Here is a 15,946-nt window from a genome sequence, read left to right as displayed (position 1 = left end):
TGGCTATAAACTCACTTCTCATTCCTCAGCTCACCACTTGCCTGTCACAAAAAAACAAACTCAGTGTTGTAAGGTAATCCCTACATTCAATCAGCTGTAAAATATTAGCCTATTTTTTTAAAGATATTCACCATGCAAACTTTGGCTTCACTCTTCACACTTTACTTTTAAGACTTGTTTAGAACTGTGCTTGCAAGCGCTTCCTCAGTGAAAATCCCAGTGCAGTTGCAAATCTCTCCTTATCATTCTGCAGTGGTCCACAATTCTTCACCTGCCACTGAATTTTCTGTAGTATACCGAGTTATAATTTGGAGCATGAGGGCACTGGAACATGCAGATACATACAATACCTGCACTTTTCAGAAATGCATTTATAACTTGCTGTAAAAAGATTTATTTGTATCAAGGTGCCGACATTTTCATTTTCACCATTGGCTGCACCCACATTAACACACTCTTGCTCCTCCATTCTTCCATTTATACTCATCTAATCCAGAAATGCCTCCTCTACTCCAGTCTGCCAGGTAAATATAGTAAGTTTTCAAATATTTCCTTTCAGACGTAATAGCTCTAGTCTCCTTTAGTCTTAATTCTTCCACCATCCTTTTCACCTCACTGAGAGGTTTCAGTTAATTACAGTTTCTCATCTGGTCTCTGCGAAGTCTTATTTTTCTCTATGTGCAGCCTTTGGTTCTCATAATTCACACTGATGCTGCACTGACTCTCCCTTGTCTGAAGGACTTAACCCTTCGTCCCTTCTCTTAGTGATGCATCATCTGGGGAAAAAAACCCAACATTTGCAGCATCTAAAAACTCAAGAACTATTATTGGAGCAGAAAGAGTAAAGCTGACACGTCTTGCAGACATGCTCTCCCTAAAAAATAAAGCAAAGGCTGCAAAAACACATTGGCAGAAATGAGCATTTCACACATTACCTGCAATTCTCAAACACAGGAGGGAAGGTGTGCAGGATTTTGAAGAAAAAAAACCCCAGCACAATACAAATTTCCCAAGCATTTTCAACTACAGTTTTCTTGTCGGTGATTTCAACCTTCCTTGCAAGGAGACATTTAGCAGATTTACCTAATAGACATTTAGCTCAATTATTTTACTGCTGAGGTCTAATTTGCAGGTGAGTGCCTCCAATTAATCCATGCTTTAGATACAAGTTTGGGGCTTGTGTACTCATTATATTCAAACAAAAACATAAAGGAAGGTTAACAAAACCCTGGTGCTAAGATGCACCTGAAAGAAGTTAACATGTTACTGACTTGAGTAACACAATTAAATGTTACAAAATCTATCCCACGCAGATTCAAGACAAGCAGCAACAGGAAGACAGTAACACATAAGGGATAATCCTGCCACAAAACTCTCACCCAGAACTCATACTTAACTCCAGAGGTGTTTCTGTGTTTTATAAAAAACACGCTAGAGAAAATGCATGAACAATTCTGTATCTGTTTTGCTAATCCTTTCATGCAGACAGGAAGCTCTGCATAAAACAGCAATCAATAGTTTCTCACTTCCCATTACAGCTGATGTGCAAAAATGTTGGTACTGTGCTATGGGAAACAGTCCACGTCAATACTGAATTACTTTCACTTCAATACAGATGTTTTTTGCTGTTCTTACTATAAAAACCTTAATGGAAAAAAGACATGAATTCATATTGTATGGAAGGTTTTATTGATTGCTAAATTGCTGTCACTTACATCAGGTATAGCACTTTCATTCCTATCCAACAAAACTAAAAAGAAGCTGCTGTTAGACACTTGTTTCTGTGAGCCTTTCAGCTGCCACATACATATTGTTCTGCACAACTCTCATGCTGCCAGCAACACAACAGCATTGTAGCTGCACAGCTTACACTGTACGCCTCAGTATAAGCTAAGAGTCATCTGAAAATTCATCACTTTTATCAGTTACACTTTTTTATTTTACAAACAAAACCCATTTCCTCACTTCTCTGCAATTTTATACACAGTATAAAACAAATCTCAGGGTTTGTGGTAGAAATTATTTGAGCCTATACAGAAGACAACATCAAATTTTATGAAATTAAGTAATTATTTTCTGCAATTAGACTCCCATTCAAGATTACTTAAACTGACATTGCACTGTGACCCTTTCCAGAAGCATGGATAATCCATCCAGTAGATCAGATCCTCCTCTTTTGCTTCACCTTATGACTGACATGGACAAATCTAATGTCACTGTGTATCCTACATGATCAAGCCTATGTGTGTCACAGCGGACTATCCAGGTTTACTCGGCACCAGAGAAGTACTTTGATGAAATCTGATAATCCTGATGCACCATAAACAATACTTACATAAAAACATGTGATGATATTCACATTACTGTCAAGGAGGAGAAAAAACTGCTGGGAAGGAAACAAACAAGTCAATCAAATGTTCAAGAATACACTTTAAAAAAAATAAAAATAATCATGCTTAGAACTGGGGCAGCCTATCCCAGGGCCAAAAAGGAAACATTATCCCATGTAATAGTGCACGGCCTTTAATGTATAAACAAAATCTTTACTGAGGGCACAAAAAAAAAAAAATGCTCTCATAACCACTGTCCCAAGATATCAGATTCCTGCAGAAGTCCAGAGAAGAAACACAGGTTCTTAAGGAGACTTTCTGATCTCTCTTCAAAATAATAAAGAGTAAAATAAATGCAGTTTCTTAAGTAAAGTGCCAGTATAGAAAAAACGTGCTAGAAATGTGGCCCATAGCTAGTTATTTCTCCTTCCTCATTCCAAATTATCAAAAAAACAAAAAAAAAAAACCAAAAAAAAAAAAAGGAAAAAAAGACACTTCTTAAAAAAACACCAAAACAAAATGGAACAAAAAAAATCCTCAGCAATCCCACCTCTTTTCAAGTTGTTTCTCTCTGCTCTGGTTTCGTAAATAGGATTTCACTGTGAGCAAAAAAAATCTGCATAACACCAATAATACACTGATTTCTGGAATGAAGCATTAGTAGCTGTATACATGCATAATCCACAATCTGGATTTTTAACTGTTATATTAGTTAACATGGAAAGAACTGTAATTAAGATCCAGAAAAGTTTGAATTACCATTCAAATAAAAGATGCTTAATCCAACTCATCAAAATTTCCCCTTCCTATTTTGTGAAGTTGCTTCTGATAGTAGCTGTCAATGAAAATTCAGTTATTTATGCAGCCTGGACTCCCTTAAAATGACATTGTCAAACATTCCGATTATAAATACAAGACCTCCTATGTATCATAAAAAAGACAAAAATTGTCATAATATAAACAACATGTAATTTTACTAGCTTTTTGTAAATTACATTGCAAATAACTCACTTCTCTAACACAAATCCTAGATTTGAAAGAAGTCAAACTGCTAGAGAGTAGAAATAATTATTGTAAATTGCTTGACATCAATGCTTGATATCAGTGAGGCCACAGAGTAATTCTCTAGCCAATGCAGTTACTAACACATGCCAATGTGGCTATTAACACTGCTAGCAAACTTGCCAATAACAGAATGGCCAGATGACAATGATTTTCTCCACTGCCCTGTGAAGAGAAAGTATTTTAGAGCAGCACAGACATCACAGATAGCAGTAGCAAAGAGGTTTACATGTTTACTGCTTCTTATGTGACCATTTGAGAACCAATGAAAGATTTGTCCCTCCAGAAGTACAAACTACCTTTCAGTAACAGTTTATTTTAAATTCCTTCCTAAGATTGTGGGAAGACAGCAACCTGTAAAACAAGGTTTAAATGAGTTAAGAGCTTTTCCTCTAGCTGAGTTTTAAAAGTTCACTGCACTCTACTGTCATATATGCTTTAGATAATCGGAAAAAGCAAACAGTCCATCTACAAAGAAAGTCAGCTGGTCCTGCCAACAAAGTGCTTTGACAGCAGTCCTTGCTACAGAAGGCCCACTCTGAAATAACTAAGTGAAGATGAGTCCTTCCATTTGAACACTTTCCTGGGGAAAGATACACTCTGAAGATCCATTTCCTTCAATAACACAGCACCTGCAATGCTCAGTGGCTGTGTTTATAAAGCAAACTACCTTATCATTGTGTTGTCCTGCTTGTTTGTAAATTACTCAGTAACTCTAATTTAGTATAGACTTAGCCTATGTACAACAAACAATATTGGTCTAAAATCTGAAAGTGTCCCCAAGTAACTTCCAGAAGATGACTTCTATGCATAAATTTGTGATTAACTTTTGAGGTCAAGCAAGGGTGTTTCAGACAACCTACCTCATCAAAATATTTGTATAACAATCTATTGGGTGTAAGCCTAAAAAAATAACTACCTGCACACCTATCTTTTTCATGAACCATACATGCTCCACAAAGTTAAGATTCAACTGGTTTGCTGGAATCGCAACAAAAAAAGACAAAAGGAAAGAGAAATAAAATTTATTATAAAACATGTTGAAATAGCAATGACTTAGCTGACTTCTTGCTCTGCTGTTCTAGGTAGAACAAAATCTGACTGAATGCTCTCAGGAAAGCCAAAACAAAATTACAGAAGCAGTATGTTGTCACATTAAAATCGCTTTCTCTTGATAATTTCTGGTTTCCAGCTGACAGGATGTGTTTCTTCAGTCTAAAGAAAAAAAAATAATCTCGTAAGGATTATTTTAAACTTAAAACTCACCTATAATTGAGGTTTACTTTAAAATGCTATTTATGAAGTATATGTACTCTATTTCATATGTAGCATTATTAATACCTAATCTACAATGTATTTAATTTACCCAAATTAAATTTTCTATCATCTCACTGTCTGAAGTACATAGCAATACTTTTTCTGTACTTGTCTTTTTTCCAGCAAGGAAAATGATCAGGTTACCAGTGGCATTTCCAAAACAACACTGTGGTTATCAAAGCACATGAGCAGAAGCTGCCAGTGACAGGCCTTCCAGACATATCTACATCAGTATTGGTAGATGTCATGGAGTGTATTTTGCCCAACTTCAAAACTGATAAAAAATTCCTGATTCTTTATATCTAAGAGTTACTCCTAGTCTAATTCAGTGCAAAATTCCAAGGTTTAATAAAAATTCTTATATTCTTTATATTGAAGACATACACTGATAAACTATACAATCATCTGTTGTCTTCTCCACTGGTAAATCAATTCATATTTTAGAATAACAGTTTGAAAATAAGCTCTTGACTCTAAATTCTAAAAACTGTCAAGGCCAACAACTAATCCAGATCATATAAATAAGTACAATAAACCTTAAAAGAGCAATCCTTTTGCTGATTCCCATGTCATTACCTATACAAGCCCACACAGTTCTTCACTGGGTTCAAAACCCAATGTACATGACTGTATTCGGATTTCTCCAAACTTCACCAAAAAGGCCTTTTACAGAAGAGTTCACAGACCTGACACTTATTTGTACTACAGCATGCAGCAATAATTAGGAATGCAGAAATTAGCTACTATCCTGTTAATGCTAATACAGAGATTTCTTTCAAAATTCAACAAAATGGATTACATAAGTCTGAACATGTCCCCTGCAGATATGTGCGGATATATTTGTATGAATTTTTCTGATTTTATGAAAATACTTTAAAAAGACACTTTGACATACCGCAGTATCATCTTCTTTATATACTTTTATGGTTTTATCAGCTTCAGCCGTTAGCAATCTGCTTTCTGACTGGTCAAAAACACAAGCAAATATTCCTGATTCACTGTCCAAAGAACCCGGCTGTACAGCTGCATGTACTCTTTGGAAATTGTATCCAGTTCTCCAGTCCCAAAGGTGCATAGTGCCATTATCAGCTACAACAAACAAACAAACCAGTTAATTTCATCAGTTTTCTAAAGCCAGCATCATGAACAACTAGTAAATACATCAGGAATACATCATACTACATTCATGTAGAATAGCTCAGTACACCCTGTAAGTTTTCCTATTTTCTGCTGTTTTCCTTCCTCAGAATCTCATCCAGATTTTCATCAGATAACCCAGAGAGATGATACACTACATCACAGGGTAATTGCACAAGTTGCATTGGAGGCACAGTAAGGATGGGTATTCTGAAAACCAAGCTCCCTGCTCAGTAGCTCCACTGAAGCTGAATGAGGAGGCATCATCCTCCCAAAGAGACTACGACATTAAGGACTTAATGCAAAGTAGGTTTAATGTTTGCAGAGATTTTATTCCAAATCCAGTTTAAACCACCTCCAGTATTGCTGCTACTGGCATCAGCTACAGGGCATTCACAGCAATCTGAACTCTCTATACAGAAGGATGCTCTCAGAAAATTTTTCAGTTACAAAACTCAACACCGGTCGCAGACATCTTTTATAAAAAATCCTTTCCTTAGGATTTTTCATAAAAGATGTCTGTGACAAACACCCTTCAAAAGCATTATCTAGCCAAACAGATCTATTAAAAATTAAACTTCTCCACAGCTGCCAGCTAGACTAGAAATCCAGATGTTCCAAGAAGGGTGTTTCTACAGTAGACAACTCCAAGGTAAAATCAACTTATTTTGATTCAGCATCACCTTCTCTAGGTGCTGCTGTAGATAGCATTAGGATGTAAAGGGGAGAATTGATACTCAAATCTTAACTTTTAAAAGTCGCAATTAATATCAGTAAAATTATAATTTTTTTATGTGGAGAAGGTGTTTTTTAAGACTCAGCAACTACTAAATGAAATGGTGTCCTGCAGCAGGCATAGGTAAAGCAGAGCTCCATGAGCATGTCTGCCCTAAGGACCTCCAGCCATATGTACATAGGGGAGAGGAAAGGAATGTGTATTTCTCATTTTTACCTCCTGAGACCAGAACACCATCGGAATTTACAGCCAGTGTGTTTATAATAGCATTGTGACCAGAGAGATTCTGGATGAAGTTTCCATCTGGGAATTTCCACTGCTTAATATTATCTGGAGAACCAGATGCAAATGTGTAACTGAAAGAAAATAAACAAAGTATATTAAAGCTCAAAATAGCTGTAGTGAGAGCAAATGTCCTTCACTAAACCTACTGCTAAATGCTAGTTGCAAAATTACTTAATATTAAAACTGCTTTTCTGACATGTTTACTTCACATGAAATTAAGCAATTTTATGAAGTCATGAATTACCTATTCCTACCGTTTTCTTTCCGCTTCATAAACTAAACTTTATAACATCCTGTATGCCATAGGATTTCATATGCAAACAAATATTTGAAATGAACATTAAGTTCTTTTCAGTTGTTGTTCTGGGAAATTTTCAGGTATCAGGGCATCACCAGCAAAGGTAACAGGATAAAAAGGCAACAAACCCCAAGCATAGGCTAATGCCTAGTCTTCCAAAATTACGTAAGCTAGGAAAAAGCCCTGCAAAAATGTAACTAAGAAAGATGATTTTTTCCACTGAGTCACCCCAAAATAAAAATTTCCTTCATTTTAACATGTGCAAGCAGTTACATGGTTATTTGGGTAGGACATACAAAAGCCTGTAAGAATACTTTCATTTGCCACAATATCCAGAGAATTTGCTGTCTATTTAAAAGATACCACAAATAAAAAAGTTGAGTATTACGAGAAAATACCACAACACTAAAAAAAATAGAAATACTGAACTGTAGACTGACAGTTGCTACCATTTGACAAGAACACTTCTAGTTTATTTTCAGAAAGGTATTATCAATGAAGTTGAACCCTGAATTCCTTTTTTTTTCAGAATGTAAGTAAAATAGAGGCTTTTTCTGTAGCTAACAGGCTACATAATTTTTCAGGCACACACTGGAACAGAGTTTATTCATATCAAAGATGCTGAATTTCTGATAGAAATGACAGAATGTAATGTTAAAATATTAAAAGCACAGAAGTAGTGTCTACTGTGTTAATGAGGATCCAAACAGGCAACTGTTGTGCATCAAAATACAGCATCTAAATTCAGAGCACTTCCAAGAACAACTGCTTCAAAGCTTCAATTCTCACATTGAGTTTTTTTTAAGGCCAGTTAGATTGAAATGTCTTGTGCAGTGAACCACATATTCAAAAGAAAGACCACTCTATTAATCACTGTCTCCTTTAGCATTAATCACATGTTTGCATTGGCCCATTACAAAACTACTGCAATTCCTGCTCACAACCATTCAGTTACGTATTTATTATTAGCCTTATGAGCACTGTATCACTGAATTTTAAGGACTGAATGAAAGGCACACACATAAGCAACTCTGTGGGATATAAGGCATTCTCAGGATTGCTAATGTACACCAAAGCCAATACTAGGGAAGCACAATCAGTGCAGTAAAATGTATCTGATAATTGATATGTACATTTTTGCATCATCCTAAGTGCATTAGTTTCTCACATTATTATGCTCTACCATTCTAGCTCATCATTCACATTTGCTCTCTTCAATTCTCAACAAACTGTGAAAGTGTAACAGAATAATAAAAACTTACTGTCTTGGATGTAGCACTACTGCTCTTACAGATTTCTTGTGATTTGTTAAAGTAACACGAGTTTTTCCTGCCACCAAGTCCCACAGCCGTATGGTAGTATCATGACTGCCTACAATGAGAAGAAAATTTTAAAAAAATCACCTTGATTTTATCATAATCATTACTTTGCTAAGGCAGTCAGAATGATGTGAGAGAGATAAATACTGTGCTAATGCCACCTCAGATGAAGAAGATGCCAGGTTGCAAAAGTATTTTTATTCAGTTTTAAGAAGTGTCCAGTTTTGCAGGCTAACTTTAAGAAGTTACACTGCAAAGCTTAATTTTGACATAATGGGAAAGGAGATGAACACTTAAACCACAGTACTGGACACTCCTGAACTGAAATAGGGAGAACTGAAATATCACAGAAAATGCAAGTTTCAATACATAATATAACACATATGTAAACACCAGAAAAAAAAGGAAGTGCAGAAAAGCATTCAAACAGTGCACAGCCATATTTGCTTAAACATACCATTAATAGTATGTAATAACCATTGCATGGCCCATTTTCAACAGAAACTAGTACAAGATTTGCACAAATTAACCAAGATAACATTATGAACATCGTACAAATACATTCACCATTACTGAACAAATACATTCACCATTAGGTTTTTCAATCATGTTACAAACCACATCTACTATACCTGTAATAATTTGTGGTTCTGCAGCTTGGCACTTCACAGTTGCTACTGCATTTGTGTGTCCTGACAGTGTGTGCACACTGGCTTTTGTCCTTACATCCCAGATCTATGAAATCACAGCAAATATGTCAGAGGTCAGTAACAGGTGCTTATTCAATGTATTTTAGGCACTGTCATTGATTACATAATTTCCTTGCCACAGCCTTACAGATTAAAAAACGTATTTACATTAGGTGGTATTTTTCACCCAACCATTTATTGCAGAACTGCCTCAGCTGGCAAATTTCAAGGGGAGCAGGAACCTCCCAGTGAACTTCCAGGCATATGGATAATGTTTACTGGAGCCACCATAATCCCATACCACCTTCTAAATACTAAGCAATCCTATGTATATTATGTAGTCTACCCACTAAATTAAGAAATAAAACATTATCCTGAAGTGACACGGCATGTTCATGCATTTGGGCTTCAATTTTATCATAAATATAAGACAAAGCTAACACAGATCATCTTAGTATTTCATCTAAATTGATGACAACTTTTGCTAAGTGCTCATTTTTACAAATGAAGATACTGAAATATACACATCAAGATGTTTAAACACAACAATGCTATACTTACTCGTGCTGTTGAATCCCTGCTGCATGTCACCAGCACATCTATTGTTGGATGCAAGTCTAAGCCATAAACAGCACTTAGATGACCATGGTAATGTCTGATAACCTAGATGAATAAAAACCACGCAAACTAATAATTGAAAGAATATTCTAAATGCTTTGATTTTTGTATTTGCTACTACTAATTCCTTCAATCAAAGAAACTGCAGCTTACCTTATTGTATTCAAGATCCCAGCATTTCACTTGTTTGTCTTCTCCACAAGAAAAGAGGTATGGACTTCTTGCACTTACTATCACCCCGCGTACGGTACTGATGTGTCCCGTCAAAGACAATTTCAATTTGCCACTAGCAAGGTCCCAGATCTGCACCAAAATAGGTATTTTAAGGAATAAGCTACACAGTGAAGCTGGGTAAACAGCCCAGATGTAACTGATCCTGCTGCAATGTAAGTTAAAAACACAGTCACATAAACACTTGCTCTCCAGATACTACCATGTAATAAATGAAATCTCAAGGAAAGAACTAGACCTACTCCACAAATCCTTTATGACAAGGTAACAAAAGAAAAAATGTTCTGCAGTTCATTATTCCGCAAACAGCAAACAAGAAATTGTTTCCAAGGGCAGGAAACATTTTTAAATAAAAAGTGAATTAAAAAAACCCACCCCCTGCAAACTTTGTCAGTCATTTCTTCCAAGCTCTTACCTTTATGGTTCTGTCAGCAGAGCCAGTAACAAACCACTGATTTCCTGGCTCTACTGCAATACATCTCACCCAGCCCAGATGACCACTGATAACCTTCACAAAGAACAAAAAAAAAATTTGTATCACAAATAATACATCTTTTGATGTAATTTTCCTCCTCCAACACTGAAATTTGCTAGTATTTACCAAGAAAAGTCAAATGTGAAATCAGGTCTGAAGACAGCTTGATTTCTACTTAAAGAGAAAACTAGAAATTTACATACACCAGACTTGGGGAAGCTGCAATAGGTAAAGACCTTGTTTGTATAAGCAACTTTTTCACATACTTTGGGAGTCATAACACTGTGGCTCAACACTTGAATTGTTGCAGAGAAAGACTGTATTTGAGCAGATTCGTTCTGCTGCTGTACAGTGCTTATACAAAGAACAATTATAAAAACACTGGCTATTAAATCACATTTCTATATAATAACCTCTTAAAGCACACCATCACCTTCTTTTCCCCAAAACAGGGGTAATATGAGAATTGGACACTTTCCAATAACAAAATAATGGAGCCTAATCTTACAAGAAATACTCTGCCAACATATGCTTTGCTTTCAGCAGCCCATTTCTCTAAATTCTCCAAAGTCATTCAGCTAAAATCAAACCCCATAACTAGTTTCACTCGATGTCATGTTTCAGGTACTGTCATACGGCTCATTTCAAAAGACTTAAAACACAACGAAGCTTCTTAGGCAGAAATACAGCATACCTTCCACCAAATTTATCATAACACAGCTACAAGAGTAAAAGAGAGGTTGAGAGAGAGATTGTGTGTATACATAACTTAGTTGTGATCACTTTTTGATCAGATTTTTAAATCATATTTGATTATATTTTTGTGAATGAGAACAAAAATTATGATTTGAGGTCTTACATAGAGTATGTTTACTTTTATATGCACATTCATGTAATGTAATTTCTAACTTACTCTGTACAGTTTCCAAGGTGGATGCCATTGAGGTTTGGGCATGGTTGGAGCCTTCTTTGGCATTAATGCAGAATTTTTGTTTCCACCAGCTTCCACCATAGCCTGCAAGTTAAAAGAAGGGTTACTCTTCTGGTTTGTAGCTTATCTCTTTGTCCAAAGCCTAAAACTTTCTCATTCTGCCTTCTCAATACTGATTACATTTAGTCAGTCAGGAGATCTCCAGACAACACACACACGGATCCAGAAGCAATCTGGTCAACACCATGTACTGTTCAAGTTTGATGTGCAACAGACTCACCACAGCCATGCCAGGAGGCTGGGAACGCTCAGACATTCCAGCATGCCTGTAAATGTCACCCACACCAGCAGCTGTCCGGTTTGCATCCAGCCTGAGGGGAGTGAAAATGGTTCATGAGTTGCAACTGACTTTCTCCTGCCACGTGATAAGGCATCACAGGGCTGCACCCAGCTGAGCGCTATACACCTCTCAGGATGGAGAGTCCACAACCTCTCCTGGCACCCTGTCCAGGACCTGACCACTCCAAAGTACAGATACCACAAAGCTTCACATTCTTCTCTTCTAACTAAACAAAGTTTCCCTTGTCCCAACTTCCACCCACTGCCTCTCATGACAATATAAAATAAAAAGCATACAGTAAAACAATGCCTGTCCACACTAAAGCAGTTCCTTTAAGAATATTCTAATTACTCCAAGTAGCTCTTATCCCAGCTTCAGTGATTTGCCTTGCAATTCCCATAGATAACAGCGTCAATGAGGTAACACAGCAGTACCTGGACTGGGAAGCAGGAAGTGCTACAGCTAAGGACTGTGCTGCAGATTCACTTGGCATCCTCTGGACTTTAGTATCTGCTGTCAAAGCCACACCTTAAAAAAAAAACCACATCAGAAACAAAGACAACTCCTTTAAACAGGAACTCAAAAGTGTATTATACAAACAGATATATACACATACACCTGCAAACGAGAGCCTGACACACCTGTAATATAAACTCTCATCCTTCAATAACATTTTCACATCCAATTCAAATCTACTGAAATCTTTATTTTGACAGAAATCCTTTCCATCTTGATCTACTACACATGTGAGCATAAAATTTGTAGAGTATAAAACAGTTTGTCAGTGGAAACAACGAAAAAGTCTAATTAGGAGCAGTATCCATCTTTATATTCAGCTTTAACTGCTATGGAAATCCAAACATCACAGAAATAAACATGATCTTGTGAAGCATTTCCTAACTTAGGCCCTTTAGTACAATTTATAATCCATTCCTATGCGGTGTTTGGCATCACACAGCGGTGCCAGAACTACAGAAGGTTTAGTCCTACTGAAGTGAGAATTTCAGGCTACATCTGCAGATTTTTAACCTTATCTCAAGAACAGCAGATATCGTCTAAAAAAAAATTAACAACTCTTTGTAAAGTACAGTTTTGGCACAGACTGGTGAATTTAACTCATTCCTTATTTCTTTTCCTAACCAAACTTCTGTCAGTTGACAACAAACTCAGTATTTGGGCAAAATATTCAGGTTAAAACAAGAAACAGCAAAGAAAGAAATCTGATTTTCAACCCTGATATAAATGATTCTATTAAAAAAACACTAAACTTAAGGAAGCCACTGTGAGCAATTCTTGTCCCCACAGTTAGAAGCAACTATGCCTGTTTTTTTAATGGTTGAGGGTCCACTGAACACTCTTTTCTGTTAAGTTATAAATCAAGACAATAGATTTTCCACTATACTCATAATAAACACAATAAAAGACCAACAGCTAAAACTAAGCTCTTCCAAGAACACAGAAGGATCCATCAGTAACAGTGGCAATGAGCAATGGCCAATATAACAACATAGAAACATAACCCTTACAAGCACAAGCAAAAGACACTAAAATTATTACACACTCAAGTCTCTTCCAGAGCAAGGTGGTGAAACCTGCACCTTTCTGCTCTGGAGATGAAAAGCAGGCAATGTTCCACTACTGTTAAGTATGGATTCACATCAAAAGGAAGCCTGTTCCTGCTGGGATGAAGGACATCTTGTTCATACACGAACCCAAAAAATCCATACAAACACTTGCAAAATTTTACTTACCAGGCCCAGATGGGTATGGGTGAGTACCAGTCACCATATACTCAACTTCTTGCCCTAAAGAGCAAGACAATGTTGTATGAAAAATTACATTTTATACTGCACTGCAAACAATGCACTCGAACAGCAAATAGAGGAAAAGAGAGCAGATCATACACAGCAGAAGAAACCAGTAATCACCTCTAATGTACTTAGACATTTCTCATTTTCATTAATTTAATTTGTTCTGGTTATTTCTATTTTAGAAAACACAACTCTAAAAATTAATTAATTTGAATGGTGAAACTACCCGTTATCAAGTGGACTCAAGAAAAAAAAATCTTCATACTGCCTTTGAAGGAGATATCATGTCTACGAAGAGCATGGGTAAGCTAGTCAGTTGGTTGTCTGTGCTGTCAGAATTGAAAAAGGTTCTTTTCTTCTTAAAAGATTTTTCATTCTCTCTCAACGTGTTTCACTTCCACAACACTTCCAAATAAAGCACCTTGGGCAGACCCTCAGTATCAACTGAATATCAACTACCTCAACTAAAACGAGGCAGCAATTTTAGAAAATAAATTTTCATAGGAGATCTAACTAATACATACAAATTTTATATCACAAAACATACATTGAAAAAAAAACAACAGATTTGAAATAAAGCGTTTTCTGCTTTAAAAATTGCACAGCTAAAAGACTGTAAATATACTATGAAACAAAACTAAAATAACAAAAAAACCACCCCAAACAAAAAAGAACACACAAAATTACCGAAACAAACAAAAGTCAACAAAAGAGCATGTCCTTAATCATCATGAACTTGCAAACACAAGGAATACATTACTCAACTCTAACACCTACTACAGCACACACTAACATTACCAAAAATTACTCTTTTCAACAACAAATCACTATTAAAAAATCCACAGCACCCAATAACTGCTTTGTTAAAAGCAGCTTTCCTCTTTTTCTGAATCACTTACCTTCTCTGGACCCTAGAAAGAACAATACCAAGCAAAAAAGGTTTTTTTGATATCTGTATTTATCTCCAGTGGATTAACACTGGACTGCATTCTGCAGATTTTACATCAGTGAGACTGTGATGAAAGGAAGGACAAATATAGCCCTAAGGGCAAACTAACCTTGATTTCCAGAGTACTGTTTGTGTCCATAGGGATCCCCGGTGTTGGGGCCTCCCTTCTCCCTCAGGTTCTCCTTGAGCGTGGGCATGTGCAGCACTGAGCCGTACTCCGTGCGCAGCTTGACTGCCATCTTCACCTTGTGGCTGTGCAAGAGGAAAGCAAAACCCTCACTGAACCCCAGTCTCTGAACTGCTAACAAGTTCTGAAATACTGTACAGAGCATGTCATAAAACTTACTCTACAACTCTAATATTTCTCTCCCCTCAAAATTACACTGTTGACATTACAGAAACATCTGAATTTCTGACTTGAGTCAGAAATTGACAATCACTGACAGAGTTTAAAACTCCACTGAGTGCAGCAGCACTTACCTTTCTTCATCCAATGGGATAGGCTTGGCATTATCAGCTACAAACATGTCATGGGTTCTCTTCAAAGACCTGAACACAAGTGTGTGCACAGAATGCTTTTGGACTTCCTAAAATAAAGAGCATTTAAATAAGTTTGACCATATTGAAATGAGAAACGGAACACTGAAACATAAATTGAACTGAGTAGCAATTACAAATCTCAGTTCTATGACATGTAACCATTCGGTTCCCAAAAGACACTAATCTTCTTGGAAACTAAAAACTTAAGTCATTATGTCAGTTGTTTATTCAAAACTATATTCTATTCCCTGAAAACTTACAAGACTTTGAAAAGCAAGCCAAAAACTTTTATCAAACTTTCTGCACTGCTATCTACACAACAAATCCATGAGTATAGAAGTTTTATCCCAGGTCCTCCCCAGTTCTGTTTTTATATGTGGGCAATAAAGAACTCAATTCTGGAAAAAAAAAACCCTGTAAATTTTCCTTCACTACCACTGCAAAAAGAACATAAGCCATCATGAATTTCTGTGCACAGTACCACTTCATGTTAACATGGCTTATTACCACCCAACAACAGCAGCTGCTGACACCACAACTGGAGTAGGTACCACCATGTCTCCCCAACAGGGAAGAAACTTCTGCAAGTAATTTTTGACAGATGGTTTTCTGTAAAAAAATAGCTCATGGTGTTGCATCTGGCAGCAGTTGTTGCACTTTCTTCTATAACCCTGACAACCCCACGTGCCTTCAGAAGTGCATGAAATTCACCCCACAGTAAAGACTCTACAACCTATAAAACCAGTGGCCTTCTCCACAGCTGTGCTCCCAAGCCCTCACAAAAGAACCCTGAGGTTTCCCTTATGGGCTAACAGAGTCAGTGGCTCTCTGGTGGTAAAACACCCCAGCATCAGTTCCCCACAATCACAGAATGTGCT

At 36.7% G+C, this 15,946-nt stretch overlaps 1 protein-coding gene across 1 annotated transcript; it reads right to left on the bottom strand.

Moving 5' to 3' along the window:
• Window positions 1–1,662: 1,662 nt before the first annotated feature.
• Window positions 1,663–15,111, bottom strand: PLRG1 (pleiotropic regulator 1). Its single transcript, XM_014310453.2, has 14 exons — window positions 15,009–15,111; window positions 14,638–14,780; window positions 13,520–13,573; window positions 12,203–12,296; window positions 11,709–11,799; window positions 11,411–11,512; window positions 10,438–10,530; window positions 9,945–10,094; window positions 9,735–9,836; window positions 9,117–9,219; window positions 8,428–8,536; window positions 6,799–6,938; window positions 5,605–5,798; window positions 1,663–4,607 (listed from the first exon to the last, which is right to left on the bottom strand). The coding sequence occupies exons 1-14, from the start codon at window positions 15,053–15,055 to the stop codon at window positions 4,548–4,550; spliced, it is 1,482 nt and encodes a 493-aa protein (XP_014165928.1). The 5' UTR covers window positions 15,056–15,111; the 3' UTR covers window positions 1,663–4,547.
• Window positions 15,112–15,946: the final 835 nt, after the last annotated feature.

The sequence above is a fragment of the Geospiza fortis genome, unplaced genomic scaffold (genome assembly GCF_000277835.1).
Source record: "Geospiza fortis unplaced genomic scaffold, GeoFor_1.0 scaffold40, whole genome shotgun sequence".
Taxonomy (NCBI): Eukaryota; Metazoa; Chordata; class Aves; order Passeriformes; family Thraupidae; genus Geospiza; species Geospiza fortis.
Note: the sequence above shows the minus strand (reverse complement) of the source record. Positions and strands in the feature narration are given on the sequence as shown.